Below are 19,898 nucleotides of genomic sequence, written 5' to 3'. Positions count from 1 at the left end.
CCGTCCAATGATTCACTCCCCAAGTGAGCGGAACAGCTGGTGCTGCACTGATCCGAAGCCAGAATGCAGGAACTTCTTCCAGGTCTCCCACGCAGGTGCAGGGTCCCAAGACTTTGGGCCATCCTTGACTGCTTTCCCAGGCCACAAGCAGGGAGGTAGATGGGAAGTGGGGCTGCCGGGATTAGAACCAGCGCCCATATGGGATCCCGGCGTGTTAAAGGTGAGGATTTTAGCCGCTAGGCCACGCCGCCGGGCCCAGAACAAGTATGTTTTAAAGTTGTTTGAGAGACCTAATCAGTCCAGTTAACAAAGTGAAACTGTGTATTGCTTTTTACTTGAACTATTTTTTTCATGTTTCCTTATCATTATATGAAAGCTTTTGCTTTTCTACTGGTATGATTTTAGATGCTATAAATTGAAACTTAAATTAAGTGAATTGGATTGCTGCATGTATAATTCTACTTCCTTACCACTGATTTGCAGTCAGACATGGAACATTGATACTGGAAGTTGTAATCATCAGATAATTGTGGTATTTATACTTTCACATAGAAAAATGTCTTAATATAAAAATGGCTTCTTAAGTGTTTTATCTATTATTTAAAGCATTTCCAAAATTGAAATAATTTTGTCTGCAAGTATGTGCACCTATGTGTATAATTTATCTAAGTTCATAGAATGAACTTTGTAACTTCCACATGTTTGTAACTTCCACATGTTGCTCATGTTTATAGGTAAAAGTTATTTTAATTTTTAGTAGTTTCAGGGTGTTCTTTGAGGATTCAGTAGTATATTTATTTGAGGGCTATTTTTTGCTACTTACCATTAATATTAACAATGCTGCGATGAAAAACTTGGTGTGTTTAGTCTTAGATATTAGTCTTATGTCCTCACCCCAGAAATAATCTGTTTAAATCTACTGCCAGCAGTATAAAACAATACTCTTTGCTCTATATTATTGGTTATCTGACAGATTTAGCAAGAAAACAAAGCAAAAACTTGCTAAATATTTGTGAAGGTACAGTTTTACTTATTTTAAACTTTTTAAGGATTTATTTTACTTGAAATTCAGAGTTACGAGGGAGGGAGAGACAGACAGAGCTTCCATCTGTGGTTCTCTCCCCAAATGGCCATGATGGCAGGACGTGGCTAATTAAAAGCTGGGATCCAAGAGCTTCTTCTGGGTCTCCCAGGTGGATGCAAAACCAAGGCCTTGGGCTATTCTCTGCTGCTTTCCTAGTCCAATAGCAGGGAGCCGGATTAAAAGTGGAGCAGCTGGGATTGGAGCCAGTGCTCATATGAGATGTCAGCACCGCATGAAAGGATTAACCTATTATGCCACTGTGCCAGTCCCAGAAGTACAAATTTTATGTTCACAGATTATTAGGCGGATGTGAGTTTTATCCGTATTTTGTATGTATTCCTTTAGTGAGCAAATTTTTTTTAAAGACTTGTTTATTTTTATTGAAAAGGCAGATTTACAGAGAAAAGGAGAGACAGAGAGAAAGATATTCCATTCGATGGTACATTCCCCAAGTGACCCCAATGGCTGGAGCTAAGCCAATCCCAAACCAGGAGGTTCCCTGGGGTCTCCCACAAGGGTTTGGGCCATCCTCAGCTCCTTTCCCAGGCCGCAAACAGGAAGTTGGAATGGAAATGGAGCAGCTGGGACACGAACTGGTGCCCATATGGGATCTCAGTGTGCATAAGTGAGGACTTTAGTTTGACCACTGTGCCTTGCCAGGGAGCAGAGGGGTAATTTTTTTATCTTAACCTTTTTATAAGAAATTTTTAACCTGCTAAGGAAACCCTCTGACATACACTTCATATCCTGTTTGCTGCTGCTATAAGCAGAATGCCACAATCTAGGAAATTTGTAAAACAGAAGCTTATTTGGTACTCAGTTCTGGGGTCTGGGAAGTCTGAGTGCAGCTTCTGCTGAGGGTTTCGTGGTGTCCTTGACTGCTTTCCCAGGCCACAAACAGGGAGCTGGATGTGAACTGGAGCTGCCGGGATTAGAACCGGCGCCCATATGGGATCCTGGCGTGTGCAAGGCGAGGACTTTAGCTGCTAGGCCACACTGCTGGGCCCCTGAATTACCTTTTTTTTTTTTTTTTTTAAAGATTTTATTATTACTGAAAAGCCGGATATACAGAGAGGAGGAGAGACAGAGAGGAAGATCTTCCATCCGATGTTTCACTCCCCAAGTGAGCCGCAACGGGCGGTACGCGCCAAACCGATGCCGGGACCAGGAACCTCTTCCAGGTCTCCCACGCGGGTGCAGGGTCCCAAAGCTTAGCAGGGAGCTGGATGGGAAGTGGAGCTGCCGGGATTAGAACCGGCGCCCATATGGGATCCCGGGGCTTTCAAGGCGAGGGCTTTAGCCGCTAGACCACGCCGCCGGGCCCCTGAATTACCTTTTAAACACAAATCTAATTGTTGCACTGCTGCTTTTAACCTGTCCATGCTTGCCTTGTGGAGATTAAGGACAAAAGCATGGGTGTGGTTTACATCACCCTGATTTGAACCCCTGCTGCCTTCACTTCATATTTAGCTCCCCAGCTCTTCCTGTAGCTTTTTACCTTGTAGGGACTGGCTGACCATATAATGATCCTCTGCCATCAGATTTCTTCAAACATGCTATTCCTTCTACTTGAACAGCTTCCTCCTACATGCCTTCCAGTTACCTGCATTTACATTGCCTCTTTGTAATTCAGCCAAAATACTGCTCCACAGAAACCCCTCCTACAGGCGGTGTTTGATTTCTGCTTGGGATGCCAGTGTCCCTTGTATCAGAGTGCCTGGGTTCACTTCTTGTCTTTGGCTCCTGATTCCATCTTTCTGCCAGTGCAGACCATTGGAGGCCGTGGTGAAAGCACATGTTACTGGGTCTTTACCACTCATGTAAGACATCTAGACTGTATTCCCAGCCCAGTCCATCTTGGGAATGTAGGCATTTGGAGAGTAACGTAATGATTGAAAGTTTCTCTGTCTCTTGCGTCAGTCTTAATCTCTCTCTCTCCCTCTGTCTATCTCTGTTCTTTGAATGTAAGGAAATAAAATTCTAACATGCACAAAATCAGAACCCAGGGTGTAAGGTTTCTCTATATGTTTACTGCTCCATTATAGCATTTATAGCTATTCTAATGAAATTATTAATTTTGTGATTTATTTATTGTTTTTTATCCTTTAATGCAGCATAAGATCCATAAAGCTAAGAATTTTGTCTTAGTAGTCTGTGAGTTCTCAGAATTTTGTAATGTGATAAGCATTACAAAGAAACATACATACACCTTTCTAATGATTGAATGTGAGAAATCATCTCCCACTAAACAAAAGAAAAATGTTTGGATCCTTTCCTTGTGTATCATTGCATTTTTTAAAAATATTTATTTGAAAGGTAGAGTTACAGAGAATATCCACAGCAGCTGGGACTGGGCCCCTACTCTGGTTCCCGTGCATGCCAGTATGTGCAGCATACTGGTCTAGTCTCTCCCACATCCTATTCAGCTCTCATACATGTCAGTGGGCATTGAAGCCTAGTTCAACCCAACCAGCCCCACTATGCAGCCCAAACACATGCCGGTGGGTGCCACACTCTGTCTAGCTATGCTTGCCCCAGTCCTGGTTTTCATGCTCACCAGTGGGAGTGGCAACCCAAGAGGGAGGTGCCCGCTGTTTCCCTATGGGGCCCACTCCCACTCATGGATGTTGCACTCTCCAGATGGTTCTGTAGTTTACTTGACAGAATTTGCTCCCCGTGCCAGCATTTGCCAGCTGATGCCATAGCAAAGCCAAACCAACCCCCACACACTCTGACTTATGCATGTACCAGTAGGAACAGTCAACCCAGCCTGGCTTTTCCCTCCTAATCCAGCTCATATGAGGTGAACAGGTCTGGTCTACTGCCATCGCAACTCGCTCTCCAGTGGAAGTGGTGATACAGCAGGGGAGCCCTCCATATTCCCCCACCAGCTTTGCCCCCTCTCCCTACCCCCCAGGTCTCATGTGTGTTGGTTGGGTGCTTCAGCCCAGTCTGGCATGGTCCACCCCCAGTTCCAACTCACACTTGTTGGGGCTGCAGCCAGTGTGGCCCCCAGTCCTGGCCCTCATGTGAACTGGCTTGTGTTGTGACCCAGTCCAGCCTGATCCACATACCATTCTGGTACTTGGATTCACCAGAGGGGGATATGAACTGGCCTAGCCTGGTTCACCCTCAACCTGCACTAAATGTATGACAGTGGGTACCGTTCCTTGGACTGATCCAGGCTGCTCCCTATTATGGTTCTGGTGCTCACCTCAAGGACTGTGTCCTGACAGAGGAGTTGCCCTCCATCAAAACCTCTCCCAATGCCAGATCTTGTGCACACTTGTGGGTCCATGGGCCAGCCCTACTTAGTTCACTTCCTATCCTAGCAGGAGCAGTGGCCTTTCCTGACCAGGCTTCACCCATTCAGGTTTTTATTGTTGAGTGCTACAGCCCAGCCAAGCATGGTCCATACCCAGCTCACGCATGGCTCTTTAGGGATAGAGACCTAGCCAAGCCCAGTCTGGTACATCCCAACTCAGCCAACACTTGTGCCGGGGGATACTGCTGCTATGCCTAGACTAGATAGCAGCCCCCACTCTGGCCCTCACACTTACTCAGTGGGAACCACGACCCAGCCATGGCATCCATCCCCTTGCTCCCCAACCAGGCCCCAACCAGGCCTCAACCAGACACAGATTTCATGCATCCCAGTGGTTGCTCTGACTCAACTTAGCATAACCCCTCACCTGTCTTGGCCTTTGCCTTTGAATGCTGTAGCCTGGCCTGACCTGGCCTGCGCCCTGTCCCAACTCTTACTGATGGGTACTGCAACCTGACCCTGCTCAGCCTGCTCCCATCCCTGGCTCATGCAAACTGGTGGGGTGACAGCCTAGCCAAGTATGACCTGTATCCAGCCTGGTTTCTGCACTTGCCAACCCACACATTAGGCAACAGTTGGAGCTACTTTGCCCAGCCTGCCCAACTCCCAGGCCAGACCACATGCTCACCAGGGGAAGCAAGTTCCCCTACTCAGCCCATTTCTAGACCCAGATCTCACACATGTCAGTGGGTGCTAGGCCCTTCTCCGTCATAGTGTGCTCCTCCATCTTGGCCTAGTATGAGCTAGAGGATGTTGCGTCCTGGCCCAACCCACACATGCTAGTGCTGCAGCCTGGACCTGCCCAGAAAGTTCTTGGTCCCTATACCCATGAGTGTTGGCAAGTTCCATGATGACACCTAGCTCAGCCCATCACCACCCAAACTCTTGAGCTTACCAGAGGGACTTGTATTTCCACAGGGTTTGGCCCACATATCCCCCACAGAACCTACCCCTGGACTTGATTCTCTTGTGTGCTGGATAGTGTCGTGGCCCAGCCTAATGTAAACTGTCCCCTGTTCCGACAGTCAGGTACTGGGATCTAGTCCTGTTAGATAGATCCCCAAGCCCTAGCTTTCACGTGGACTGGTGTGTGGTGGTCAGCAATGTTCCTTGCTAACAAGTCCAACTCTGGGTTCCCATGTGGGCTGGTGCATGAGTCTGACCCAAACAGATCTTCCAGTCTCTCCCCTACAAACCACTAGGTCTCAGTCCCCTCACTTGCCTGCAAGTACAGTGGCCCTGTTGTTGAGTGTCCCTCAGGATTCATTCCTCACCTACGTGTACTGTGGCCTCATCCATGGTTGTCCCTAGGCATTAATTCCAGACCCCAGAGCTTGCTGCCAGGCAGCCAGGGGCCAAGTCCAGGTCCATTGTTGCTCTGGCCACCCACAAGCCCAGGATTCAACCACCACTTGGCAGTGGTAGATGGGGAGCTAGGATCCCCAGCAGGAAGCCTGACTTGGCTCAGGTTCTCCCAGCCACAGCCACACCTTTCAGCTCACTGCCTTGTTAGGAGTTTTTATATGGAAATTCTTCCTAGGAGTTTGTGAACTTTTACATGCACGTGTTGTTGTATCTGTTTTGTATGACTGAAGTTGTTTTGGATTGAAAACCCCTCAGTTCTTTACAAGTTTATGGTTATCAGTAGCTCTTCACTGTCTTACACAATTTACTATGTCCATGGATTTTTGTTATTGTTACTAACTTTCCAGGAAGTTGGTTTAGTTAATATTTTCATTCTTTTTAATAAATGATAAAATTTGTACGTCTTTGCTTGGGAAATGTTGATAGCTGTTTAATATGTGCCAAATAATAGACTTATTTTCAGATTCTGCTTTTATTATAAATCTGTTTCTAGTCAGTTGCGTTAAACGCAGTCTTTGTTTTTAGTTTTACTTATGAATCCCTCCTAAATTAGGCTTCATTTAGAAGTAATTGTAGAATAAACGGTAAGATTATAGCATTTCCTGGATACTGTTATTTTTCATAATGTGATGTGATCAAATATAAATTGCTTGTACTTTCCAAAAAATGTTGTTACTTAAATGGTGTCTTCATCAATAAATTTGTGTCCATTTCATTCTCTATTCCCACTTTGCCACACTGCTTTCAAAATACTTTTCATTCATCCTTACTTTTAAGTGGCCGTAACCACCTAGACTTAGCCACATCATAATCTCCCTGTTCTTCTCTGTTACTCCTTCCTCCACCAAAGACAAGAGAATTTTTCATGGAGCTCTGCTCTGATAGTACTTACAGAATCAATGTAGGAGATTACAGATGCCAAAAAGCTCGGCTTAGATTTCCGAGGAGAGACACTGCTTTGGTTTGTGGCTTTGTGTTACCCTAAAATTAAGAATGAATACCGCCCGGAATGTGATGTAGAATGATTGCTGTTGTCTTTTGTGTAATTCTGTTCCCTCTAAGTAGAACAGTGGCTGCAGTTTTCTCAATTGTACTCGGATTTCAATTGGCATTTTTCATTCTGATACAATGGCTGAGTTGGAAATAGCAGTTTCACTCAGAACTTCTAAAAGCCAGATATTTCACTCAGATTTCTGATTCAGAAAAGATGCCATCTTTGATCCATAACCTAAAAATATTATGGTGCAAGTGCACTTAGATATCTTTGCAGGTTGCATTTCATCTCTATGATGATATGGACAAATTATGGGAGTCACAGTCCGTCGGTTTTGTAGTCTTGAATCAGTAATTGTCTACATCCTGTTTTTGTCAGTTACTTTGCCAGATAATTTATAAATGACTTGACCAAATCCTTCTGTTGTTTAGGAGAATATTGAATTCCTTCTCAGGTTAAAACCTATTGTTAGCTTAAGAAGTCAACTTGTCCTTAGAAGGAACACTGGAGAATGAATTGTATTAATGATTGTTGTGCTGTCTTCTCTTGCCGTGGTTAATAGTAATCATCTCTTTTCCTTCCCCTCTTTCCTGCTGCCTCTTTCCTTTTATCCCTGTCTTTCCATGTAATTTTGAATTTATTAAATTGGCCTTTATATATTTTTCCTTGCTTTCCTTTTTTTTGATTTTGTAACCCCTTGCTGTACTCTCTCTGTCTTCCCCACTTGCTTGGGTTCCATGTTGCTAGTTTTTATGTTCGCACGCTCATTATCACCCTTTTTTGTACTTCAAATCCCAGCAGCTGCCCAGCCAGGTCCCCGAGCACAGCCCTGTGGTTTATGGGACTGTGGAGAGCGCTCATCTTGCTGCCAGCACCCCTGTCACTGCAGCTAGCGACCAGAAGCAAGGTTTGTGTATGACTGTTTTCCTCCCTGTTATCTTTAGTCTTTTAGAATTAACTATCTTGCCCTTGAATTCAAGCGTAAGCGCCAAACCTCTGAGCGTTATTTAGAAACTCACTTTCACAGAAAGCTTTGAGGAAGAAAATCATAGAAGTATTTTACCTCTAAGGAACTAAAGAATAATTTTCAGTACTTTATTAATACCTCATGTTCAATGTCTGTAGGTAAGGACTTAGCTGTTTCATTTTGTTAGCAAAGCGCGGGGCAGAAGAATGTTGAAACATGTTACATTGCAAGAATAACACAATTAATATATCAAACATGTCCCTGTTTGTCTTGCTATTTTCAAGAAGATGGATTTTTTTTTCTTATATTGACCTTTAGGTCAAGGTGGGAGTATGATGCTAATTGAAATCCTGGCTCATCATGGGTTAGCTATTTTATCTTGATTGAGTTACTTACCCCCTGTGTCTTGCCTTCTTTGCTGACAAATAGTTGAAGACCTACCTTACCAGATTGTTGTGGAGACATATTTAGCACATGAAATGAGCTTGGTGAGAAATAGCCATTATTTTTGGTGCAGGAATTACACTAAAGTCTCCACTTGTGTTGAACTTGCACATGAAGTGTTGCATCTTTTAAAAAAAATAAATATGTATAGTGTCTTGTTGAGTATAGATGCAAAGATTTCAAGGAATACTCAAGCCAGGAAGTGGGCCATCATCGCCTCTCTTTCCTGTCTAGTTGGGCTGTAGCTTGACTTCATGTAGATAGATCTCAGCAAACACAAAAGAAACAGCAAGTAACTTTGACCAAGCTTTATAGTAGTCCTGACTTTATCCTAAAGTTGATTGGAAAGCATATGTTATGAATTTTATCAAATTACTCATTTTCCAACTCTTACTGTTTGTAGCTAGCTGTTATTAAATATGCTTTCTGAAAATTATTCTTTAAATAAATTTGAAAATGACTCAATAAGTGGAAGTGTTCCTTTTTGAATGTTTTTGACTATATTGATAAAGTTAATCACAGAATTCTGCAAGATGAACTTTTCTCTATTTCTCACCTCAAGTGAAGAGAATAATGTGGAGTTTTAAAAGCACAAATTTTGGGACAGACATTTGAAGTAGTGAAGCTGTTGGTTGAGATAACTCTTCTGGAATACTGGGATTTGATATTTTGAGCTCCTGACTCCAGTTTTCTGCTCATGTAGATCCTGAGAGACAACAGTGATTGCTCTAGGTTCCTTGCAGGGATAGAGTAGGATGCTTTGTGCCTTGATTATTGAGAGGTTTAGTAAATCTGAGAAGAGGTATGTTCTGTATTATATTTAATATACAAGATTGTTTGAAGCCAGAGTAAGGTCATAAGCTCTAATCCAGTATGTTTCTAAAAGTTGTACTGTCACATTTATCTTCTCAACAGTGTTTGGAATTAAAGGAGAATTCAGGCATTCTTAAAGTTAAATGTTTTACTATTCAGCCATTTACCTGGGACAAGTGTAGTCCGTAGGAATTGTGGTACACTATTTCTTACCCCAATGACAATAGTTTTAGATCAGAATTCAGCATGTTTTGAATCTTGGTGAAGAATAATTTTGAACATACTCCCTTCAAAATTTTCCAAACTTTACCTCTTTGCATTTTGGCATGATTGTAACTGATTTATCTAATTAGTGTAAGCTTACTGAATACTTTTCATGCAAAGAAGCCCTTCTCAATATAGATATATCACAGGAACTTAAGAATTTTTAGATCCTAACTACCCTCATGCTGTGAGTCTGAGGTAACTAAGGACAGTTTTGCCTCTTCCCGTTGTCTTTTGAAAAAGAATGCTGAGATGTTCACATTATCAGAGTCTTGCATTTTTTTTCATTTTTAGGTCTAGGTTTCCAGAATAGGGAAATGCAGGTTTCTGGTTTCCTTTGTGTTTTATTAATTTTTATTTAAAGGAAATTTAAATAATAAAATTAGCATTTCAGAACAATTTGGAATACAATGAAGGGTGAATTGAACAATGTTTTAGGTTACCTTGATGGGACTTCTAATATTTTTATGTATGTTTCATAGGATTTGTAAAAGTAATTCCTTGGGGCTACTGATATCTTCCTTTTATTACCAACTGTTTAGGACAAAATGCTTGCTTTTTGCTTCTACCACTGTACAGAACAGCTTTCAGAAATGTTATCTAAGCCAAATTTGTAATTCAAATAATATTAGAAAGAAATCACCAGTTTTTTCAAGAATTATTTCGTTCTTTGTTCTTAATAAACTTTGGAACTTAAGTGTAGAATTCTTTGGGAAAAAGTAGGATATAAAAATTCAGTATTTTTGAAGATTAGTATATGACTTGGTGTGTACAGTTGACAGGTCAGTTTTTGTCTCAGTGGAAGTGTCATTACTAGATTTGTATCAGGTAACAGAATCTTAACGTAGCTCCAAAGCCTCTCCCTGCTGCATTCACTTAAGTACTTTGTCTTCATAAGATTTTCCCCTTATGAGTTACAAGAATGTGGATTTGGAAATTATTCTCAGGCTGGAGCATTTGCTAGTTATAAGATCTTTGACCTATTGTTAATTTCTAAAATTTTCCATTTCCTTACCTGTGACATGGAAAATTTCTATCCCAGTAATGGTTGTGAGAATTAGACAATGGTGTTATGTATTATATTTGACCCTAATCCCTAACACGTTGTGTTTAATAAATGTTTGCTGCCATTATTAAGCTTGTGGTTTCTCAGTTTTTGACATCAGCAGCTGGAATGATGAACACAAAGACCAGAATCCAGACAAGTCATGTTTTTTACCATTTGTTTGGTAATTTATGATGACACAAGAGATCGATTGGTTTGGATAGACTTCCGATTGAATTAAAGCCTTTGCTTGGTATTGACGGTTTATAGACATAGCTGAGATGATTGCTGTTCTCCAAGGAAAATGTGTGTTTAATCCAGTGTGCTGAGGCCATGGTTTGGATAATTAACATAAACAGGAGTCAGCATTTACATTATTGTGCGTGCCTGGTCAAAGTACCTATTGTAGCCAGAGGCTGGCCTTCTGTTTTAATCCAACTGTTTATAGCAGTATTACTTCAATGGGACCCTTCTGGTATTTGGTTGTCAAGTGAATGTCCCTCAAATTGTGGGGTGCTGATTAGCATTCTTGGTCTCTCTTAAAGGGCAGGACCTTCATCATTGTGAGACTTGTGGCAAACAGAATGCACTTATTTAGGCCATTGGTTCTACCAACATAGTACACGGGAGCAGTTTTATCATTCTTGTAAATAATACATGTTTATTATAAAAACTGTGGATACACAAAGTGAATTTAAAAATTTCACTGTTCAGAACTGTTGTTATGAAACCTACTTTGCCCTGTGCACATGTTAATATTGTGGGTTTTTTTTTTTAAGTGACCAAATTGAGTTTAAACATCAGAGTTCTGTGCCCAGCTTTTAAAATGTGTTTTAACAATTCCTGTCTCATTAATACTCTTTCAAAAGCCTGTATTAGGAGCAGGTGTTGGGCACAACACTTAAAGGCAGTGTTTGGGATGCCTGTATCCCGCATCATAGTACCTGGGTGTGAGTGCTGGTCTGTTTCCAATGTTAGCTTCTTGCTGATGTGAAGGGCACCCCAGGAGGCAGCCAGTGATGACTCTCATACTTGGGGCCTTGCCACCTGTGTGGGAGACCTGGCTTGAATCTGGGCAGGCTCCTGGCTTCTTGGTGGACATTTGGGGAGTAAATCAGCAGATGGAAGATCTCTGTTTTTATCTCTCTGCTTGTCAAATAAGTAAAAGAAATAAATTTTAACTTAAAGAAATGAAAACATATCTTATGTATTGCATGTAACCATTATGTGCCCATATAATGATTTCTTTAATGATTCTTTTGTTATTGGACATTTAATTTCCCTTTTCTATTAAATACAGTTTTAATTTTTATTTAATATTTTTATCTACTTGAAAACCAAGGAAGCAAAAATGGAGGTGGGTGAGGGAGATCCTCCATCCACTCATTCACTCCCTTATTAGAAGTATTCTCAACATCTGGCTTTGCTCATTCTTATATGATTATTAGGGAAAAAATACTTAAAATGGAATTCCTACATATTTCTAAAGCTGGCCAAATTCTTAATAACAAATAAAAATGTTGAGAAAAATAAACTAGATATTCTGTGTTTAGATAGATTGTATTCCACTTCTCAGGTTTCTATATCTTAGCCTTGATGAATAAGGGTTTTTTATTTCAGAATAAGCTTTTAAAATAACTACCTTTTCTTTGTTCCTAGTTTTCTTTATACTATATTTTACTCAAGAGTGTATTATGTGAAAGTTTTTCAGCCCTAGACCTACTTTTGCTTAAATTTTTACTCTCAAAAATTTCATAGACCCAAATATATAAACACTGAGTTGACTTTCACTTGCTAGATTGTTTGCTCATTCGTGTTATGTTTGTTTATTCTTAAACTTACTGTATTTAGGTTTCAGTGAGTACTAATAAAGAATGTTATTCTGATGTGCCGTCACAGGATTCTCATATAATCTAGTTGACCCATAGCAGTTACTCCAGTGAGTTGGAAATTATTTCTGTCAGAGATAGTTTAATAAGTCTACATTAATTATATATGGTTCACATAAAACATATATGAACTTAAGACATTTTTCAGAAATATTTTTATATCTTACCTTGGCAGCTTAGCCTGAAAAATTTGGCAGTGAACGTCTTTTGATTTTAACATAAGAGTAAATAAATTTTAGAGGCACTAGTTTCTTATGCCCCAAATTAAATTTTATGTCTAGTAAATGGAATTACGGTGAAGAAATTAGTTAGCACCTTAATGGTTGTACTCATCTGAATAATAGAACATTTTCTGATTTACAGACATAGCTATAGTTTATCATAAGGACTTAATCCCACTGATGCATAACAAATCCTAGGGCAGAAAGTCAAGTATCTTGCAATTTAAGATTATTATTATTAAACAGTTCTTAAAGTTTTAGTCAACATTTGACAATAATACTCTTTATCTGTTTTTTAACAAAGCCAGTTTACTTTGTTAAACACATGTAAGACTCAAAGCCAGGGTTTTCTTTAGTTCCATCTTTTCAAGGATGAACTGTTTGTCAGTTTATCTGGAATTTTAGACATTTCTTTTATTTTTCTGGTACTCTCGTGGTCATCAGATTGTCAGCATCATTCTCCGTATGTCTTTACACAGACTAATATTTCATATGCAATTCTAAAGTATTGCAGATGTATATATGTTGTGATCTTTTTTATTGATTTGTTTATCTGAATATTTACTTTGGTTTCTCCTTAACATTTTTTTCACATGTGAAGATAATGTTTCCATTTTCCTTCCTTATGGTATTTCTGGCTATGCATTTATTTAAAGAAATAAAAGTTTAGTAAATTTTTAAACACACACAGTTTATGTTCAGGAAAATTATTTCACTGGAAATATACTTCATCAATAAGAAATAACACTATGCTGGTTAATGTTAAAACACAAGATTTTTGAACGAATAATATATGTTTTTATAGAATTCAATCAATTGATAAATATTCAGAATAAAACACAGCATCAGTTTCTCATACATAATAATTTAATTTCTAGTATTTGTCCTTGATAATGCCCCACTGTAGTGTATCCTAGATAGAAAGGTTTTCCCCAGGGAACAAGGCATAGGATACTGTTCCTGACCCAAGAATGGCTTAGCCTCTGTTTTGATAAGTTTTTCTGGTTTTCTCTTGACATAATTATTTAGTGATTGATTCCTTCTCCTATTTCAAAATAAGCCTTTATGTATTATAAACCAAGTGATAGTAGTATAACTAGAAAACAACATTTGCTTTTTTAGTCCCACTTAAGTCTCATATTTTGTTCTCTAATGTGATTTGGGTTAGAGGTTAAAAGAATTATCTCAGCAATCTCTGATGCAAGAGTTATTCCTAAAAGTCTGTTATGTTTTTCTTCCCCAGAAGAGAAGCCAAAACCAGATGCACTGTTAAAGTCTCCCTCCGCAGTTTGTAGGCTCGTCCTCAGTGGGGAAAAGAAAGAACAAACAGGCCAGACATCAGAACCCACTGCTGTAGAGTCCGGACCTGAGCTTTCTCTGCCTCCATCACCTACCACTGTTCCTCCAGTTGCTCGAAGCACAATTGCTTCTCCCAGTTCCGCTGCTCTTAGTAGCCAGCCATTATTCACTACTGCTGTAGATGACAGATGTGAACTCTCTTCCTCAAAAGAAGACACAGCCCCTACACCTAGCTCCACGTCTTGCACAGAAACATCAGACCCTTCACCAACAGATGAGGCTGACAGTGATATATGCAAGAAACCTTGTAGTTCAGCCCTTAATGATATTCCACTGATTTCTAATACTAACGTAATTAATGAGATGAATGGAGTTAGTGAGAAATTGCCAGCTGCAGAAAGCATTGTGGAAATAGTGAAAAAGGAAGTGTTACCATTGACACTCGAATTGGAAATTTTGGAAAATCCTCCAGAAGATATGAAAATGGAATGTATCCCAGCTCCCATCACCCCTTCTGCAGTTCCTTCCTTTTCTCCAGCTCCTCCAACTCCTCCAGCTTCCCCTCCTCCGACTCCAGTCTTCCTTCCTGCTGCAGCCACGACGTTCAGTGCTCCCACCGCAGTCCAGAGGGTCTTAGAAGAAGAAGAGAGCATGAGAACTTGTCTTAGTGAAGACTCAAAAGAGACTCAAAACAAAATAGAGTTAGAAGCAGATGGGCAAACAGAAGAGATTATGGATTCTCAGAACTTAAATGCAAGAAAGAGCCCTGCCTCAGGTAAGCTATTCTGCCGTTAATAATCTTACGCTTACTGAACAACAAGATGAGACAGGGTTTGAGTTTTTTTTAATTGGCCACTTTCCTTGACTTCCAAAAACATCCAGTGAATGCTGATATTCCTAGTCTGATTTCCTCAACGATATGTTTGTGCTTTAATACAGACTGCAAAAGATTAATCCATTGTCTAAAAATGCAAATGAGAATTTCCAAATATACAAATGCCTCCCAGGTGTATGTCACTATACATGTTTGATTCCTGTTTCGTCTTTTCGTTTTGGGGGGATTTTTTTTTTTTTGCCTTGTTTGAATGAATCGGTTTCTCAGTGGTTGATTGTGTTAATTTATACTTGGAAACCAACTGAAACATGGTTCATAATACTGTCATCTCAGAATTCAGAAACTTGGTCCATCAAGCATAAGTTTAAAGTACCCTCTTTATGCATGGCTTCTTTTTTCATCTTTCTAACAAAATAGCATTCAGAACATACTGTTTTATTACTACTTTTGAAAATTTTTTCAAAGGATTTTTAGGGTCTGGAGAAATGACTCCCCACTTTAAATGCCAGAATCCCATATGGGTGCCAGTTCATATCCTGGCTCCTCCACTTCCCATCCAGCTTCTGCTTGGCCTGGGAAAGCAGCAGAGGATGGCCCAAAGCTTTGGGACCCTGTGCCTATGTGGGAGACCCAGAAGAAGCTCCTGGCTGCTGGCTTCTAAACAACTCAGCTTTGGCCCTTGCATCCATTTGGGGAGTAAACCAGTGGCTAGAAAAACTTTGTCTCTCCTTCTATTAATCTGCCTTTCCAGTAAAAATAAATAAATCCTTTCATAAAAATAAAATTATTTTAAAATATACTTGAAAGGCAGTTACAGAGAGAGAGGAATCTATCTGTTGGTTCACTGCACAGATGGCCACAAAAGCCAAGCAAGGGTCAGGGCTAACTGGGGAGTCTGGAACTTCATGCTGGCCTCCCACACAGGTAACAGGAGCCCAAGTCCTTGGGTTGTCTTCTGCAGCTTCCCAGGCACATTAACAGGGAAGTAGATAAAAAACACAGCAACCAAAACTTGACCTGGGGTCGTAGGTGGCAGCTTAACCCACAATGCCAGCTGTTACCTGTGAAAATTAAAGATCTTTCTCTGATTAACTCACAGATATGTTGAATGATCTTCTAATTTTTTTTTTGGAAATTTTTATTGTCAGTTTTTATGTGATCCTTCATAATTTTCAACTGTTATATTCTTTTCAGTTACGTTATTTTTAATATATCAACACCTAAGATCTTAGGAATTGACTGTAGGATTGTGTGTTCTTTAATCAAAGTTTAACTGTGGTCTGATTCTGGAGTGAGCAGCCCAGTGGTGTTAACAAACCAGCACAGCCCATCTTGTGCAACATTGTTCTGTGCTCCTTGGTTTGCTCTTGGTATACTACCTGCAGATTAATTAATGCTTTTGTAAATTGAGTACTTTAACAAATGCATATACCCTCAGTGGTAGTTTCTAGATAGGCAGTGGGAAAGTTTTGGTCCCTGATATCTTCAGTGTTTGTCTAGTTTCATCTGTGTAAGAAATTGGAGGGGCTGGCACAATGGCTGAATGGCTAATCCCTGACTTCAAGTGCTAGCATTTCATATGGACTCTGGTTCATGTCCTGGCTGTTCCACTTCCCATCCGACTCCCTGCTTATGGCCTGGGAAAGTAGAGGAGGACTGCCCAAACAAAGCCTTGGGACCCTGCACCCATGTGGAAGACCAGAAGAAGCTCCTGGAGGGAACCAGCAAATGGAAGATCTTTCACTTTGTTTCTCCTTCTCTCTCTGAATATGGCTTTCCATTAAGGAGTATATCTAAAAAAAAAAAAAAGAGAGAGAGAGAAAAGGTGGGAGGGAGTGAGGGAGGGAGGGAGGGAGAGAGAGAGAGAGAGAAAGAAAGAGAAAGAAAGAAAGAAAAACTGAGGCCTGACGCAGTCACCTAGTGGCTAAAGTCCTCGCCTTGAAAGCACTGGGATCCCATTTGGGTGCTGGTTCTAATCCCAGAAGCCCACTTCCCATCCAGCTCCGTGCTTGTGTCCTGGGAAAGCAGTCGAGGACGGGCCAAAGCTTTGGGACCCTGCACCTGTGAGGGAGACCCAAAAGAAGGTGGTTACAGAGAGACGGAAAGACAGAGATTCCATCCGCTGGTTCACTCCCAGATGGCTGCGATGGCTGGAGCTTAACCTGTCTGATCCGAGGCCAGGAGCCTCTTCTAGGTTTCACACATGGATATGGGGACCCAAGGATTTGGGCCATCCTCCACTTCTTTCCTATTAGCAGGACTTCATAATATGGCTTCCTGCCAGATTGTAAACATCTTGGTTTGTTTTTGTTTGTTTTTTTGCTCTTTGTCTTCTTTGAGTCTAGATCCTGGATTATTTGAGCACTAGATGATGACCTCAGCCAAGGTTGGCATTGTTAACTTTTGGAGTGTTGTCATTGTTTCAGTATTAGTGGGGGGCCCATGCTAGGTTTGTTCCAAATCTGTAGTTATGTTATTCAGAGTGAACCTCAGGCTCTGTCTGAGGCCTTGGGCTTCATCATCTCCCTATGACAGACTGCTTAAACACCTCAGCAAAGTCTGTGCTGATTTTAATCCTACTCTTCAGCACCTGGAGTTTGAAGGAGGGGGCTGATCAAGATGATCCCTTTGCTGTGTGACTGAGGAGGATCCAGAGTCCCCTAGCTGCAGGCTCTGTGGGGCTCAACAGTGATAAGCCAAAACTTCCCCCTCTCTATCTTAGACAAGAGACATGTTTGGAAAGAGTGAGACAACTCTTTCTAACCTTCCTTCTTCAAAATGTCTTTTAAAAAATTATTATTATATTAGCATCAGGTACTATGGTCTTATGTCTGGCTTCCTTAATTTTTAGCTTGTGGCATGAATAGCTGTTCAGATTGGTGTCTCTGTGGGGAATTTCTCCCTCCGGTTATTACTCAATTGTTATATCTTATTTGAGAAATGAATAAATCATAACAATTTAGTTTAGCTATCAGTCTTTTGGTGTTGTCTTTAGAGAACAATTCTGTCTTAAGGATGAAAGACATCAAAACTGACAGAAACCATTTGCTTTTACAAATAGGTACAATATGTAAATGACCCATATAATACTCAACAGTTAATATAGAGATACTTAGTGAAGTTTGACAAGTGGGATATATTGTAATCATTTTCTTGCAGTAGGATAGATCTTATTCCTGTGTGAATCAGTGATTTTGGGTATCAGGAACTAAAGAATATGTCATTTAAAATGAGAGCTACATGCATGTGTATCTTCAGTGAATTGTCAAAGCCTCAGATTGGAGAGACATTTGACTACTTACTTGTTCTATGTGATCATTTCAGTTTTTGTGTATTTTAGTTTTTGTTTTAATTTATTTGAAAAACAGAGTGAGGTCTTCTACCCACATTCATCCTCCATCCTCTGTCCCCCCAAGTGACTGCAACAGCCAGATATGGGCTAAGCAGAAGTTAGAAACCAGAAACTTTATCAGGTCTCCTACATGAATGGCAGAGACCAAAGTGTTTGGTCATCTTCCTTAGTCTTCACAGGCACACCGGCAGGAAGCTGGATTGAAAATGTAGCAGCAGGGCTTAAATCGACACTCTAGTGTGGATTGCTGCTATCACATGGGTCCCTTAAGTTGTACCACAATGCCGGCCTTTATCACGTAAATACTTAAAAATGCAAAACTGTATTAATTGGCAATTTCTTAAAGTCTTAGGAATTCTTATGATTTCTATAACCTTTTTACATTTTTAAATTATTTTAATATTGATTAATAAGTGAAGGAGTGGGCCCCTGATTAGGGTGAAGTGGGTCAAGATAGGGGAAAAGGAGGATAAAACATCTTTCAATCTTTTCTCCCATGTCTGAGAGGAGAGGTTGGGTGGGAGGTGCCACTCCTTGCTGTCAAACTGCATCAGGACTCGGGGAAAGAGACGGTTGTTTAATTGGAGATCCCAATGTCAGTAAGACTGTTCAGAGGGTATTACTTGAGTGGTCTTGATTATTTCAGAAGTTGTTGACTTCCATATACCGGAGTTGAGAAACTGTAAGGTCTGTTTGCTGATCATGTCCACAGACCTAGGTACTTACTGTAGAGCCTGGCCTGGAGTGTTGTTCAACCTCTCCTGTTTTCCATCTTTTGATGAGGTACTCAAGTCTTGTGTTGACTTAGATGAGCTGGCTACCTTGTCCTTTGTGTGCATCTGGGTAACCTCTCTATTCTTAGGTGGAAGTCAGCAGCCGAGGTGGTCCGAATCCTGCAACATGTGCTCTGAGTTCGGACCACATGTCCTTGTGATTTTCCCTGAGTTTGGGATTTGAACATAGTAGCCCAATTGAAGAGCCCCCTAAGAAATATCACCTATGAGGCACTCAGAGCTGACTCTCATGTGCCAGTTGGTGCAGGTGCAGGGTTAGGTTCAGTCGGTCCGAAGCCCACACATGTGCCAGTGGAGTACAGCCGGCCTGATCAGTCCTGCCATAAGTCTCAGCTTTTGAGCGCACCAGTGGGTACTGCAATCTAGCAAGGACACCCCCAAAGATTCCCTACTGGCCTTTCCACTAGGCCTGGTTTTGGCATGTGCCAAATGTAGCCCAGCCCAGCATGACCCAGCCCCCCACCCCAACACTCAGTAGTGGGTGCTGTGTTGTAGTCCAGCCCAGCCCAGCCCAGCCTAGCCTACCCCTAGTCTCAGCTTTTACTGGTAAGTGCTGTAGCCTAGTTTAGCCTAACCTTCCCCCCCAGATCCTGCTCTTGTGTGCGCCTATGGGTGTTGCAGTCAGGCCCAAGCCTTCTTGTCCCCAGCCCTAGTTCTCACACACATCAGTGGGTGCTGCAATCTAGTAGGGGGCTTCTCTGAAGATTCCCTACCAGACCCGCTGGCAGATACTGTGGTCTAGCTCAACCCAGACTGCCCCTCATGTGTGCCAATGAGTGTTACATTGTGACCTGACTCAGCTTTCCATATTGGATGCTTTGGCCTAGCCAATCACCAGCTTTCACATCACCAGCAGGTGCTACAGCCTAATTAGAACCATCCCAAAGAACTACCAGACCCACTCACCAGCCCAGCTTTCAATTCCAGTGTGTGCTGCAGTCTGGCCTGGCCCATCTGCTCCCAGTCACAGCATGAGAGTGCACTTGGGCAGGTAGATTTTCTAGATTCCCCCTTCTAATCCACGCTGCCAACTTGATTAACTGCATTTGCAGTGGGCTGGTCAGTAGAAGCTCCTGTAAGTCATTTTGTACATGTCAAATGAGCCTTCAATAGCTCCTATTCTTTGTTTAAAGATTTTTTTATTGAAAAGTTAGATTTACAGAGAGAATGAGATACAGAGAGAAAGATCTTGCATCTATTGGTTTAT

At 41.2% G+C, this 19,898-nt stretch overlaps 1 protein-coding gene across 12 annotated transcripts in view; it reads left to right on the top strand.

Moving 5' to 3' along the window:
- EIF4G3 (eukaryotic translation initiation factor 4 gamma 3) overlaps nt 1-19,898 on the top strand; it is a 352,621-nt gene that overhangs the window by 204,239 nt on the left and 128,484 nt on the right. For 9 of the 12 annotated variants that reach the window (XM_058676306.1, XM_058676302.1, XM_058676366.1 and 6 more), the window contains 2 exons: nt 7,567-7,675; nt 13,655-14,485. In XM_058676306.1, the coding sequence (XP_058532289.1) occupies nt 7,567-7,675; nt 13,655-14,485 (940 nt within the window). The remainder of the gene's footprint in view (nt 1-7,566; nt 7,676-13,654; nt 14,486-19,898) is intronic. The other 3 variants (XM_058676337.1, XM_058676313.1, XM_058676360.1) reach the window with 1 other exon arrangement.

The sequence above is a fragment of the Ochotona princeps genome, chromosome 2 (genome assembly GCF_030435755.1).
Source record: "Ochotona princeps isolate mOchPri1 chromosome 2, mOchPri1.hap1, whole genome shotgun sequence".
Classification (NCBI taxonomy): Eukaryota; Metazoa; Chordata; class Mammalia; order Lagomorpha; family Ochotonidae; genus Ochotona; species Ochotona princeps.
This window is presented reverse-complemented; position numbering and strand designations above follow the sequence as displayed.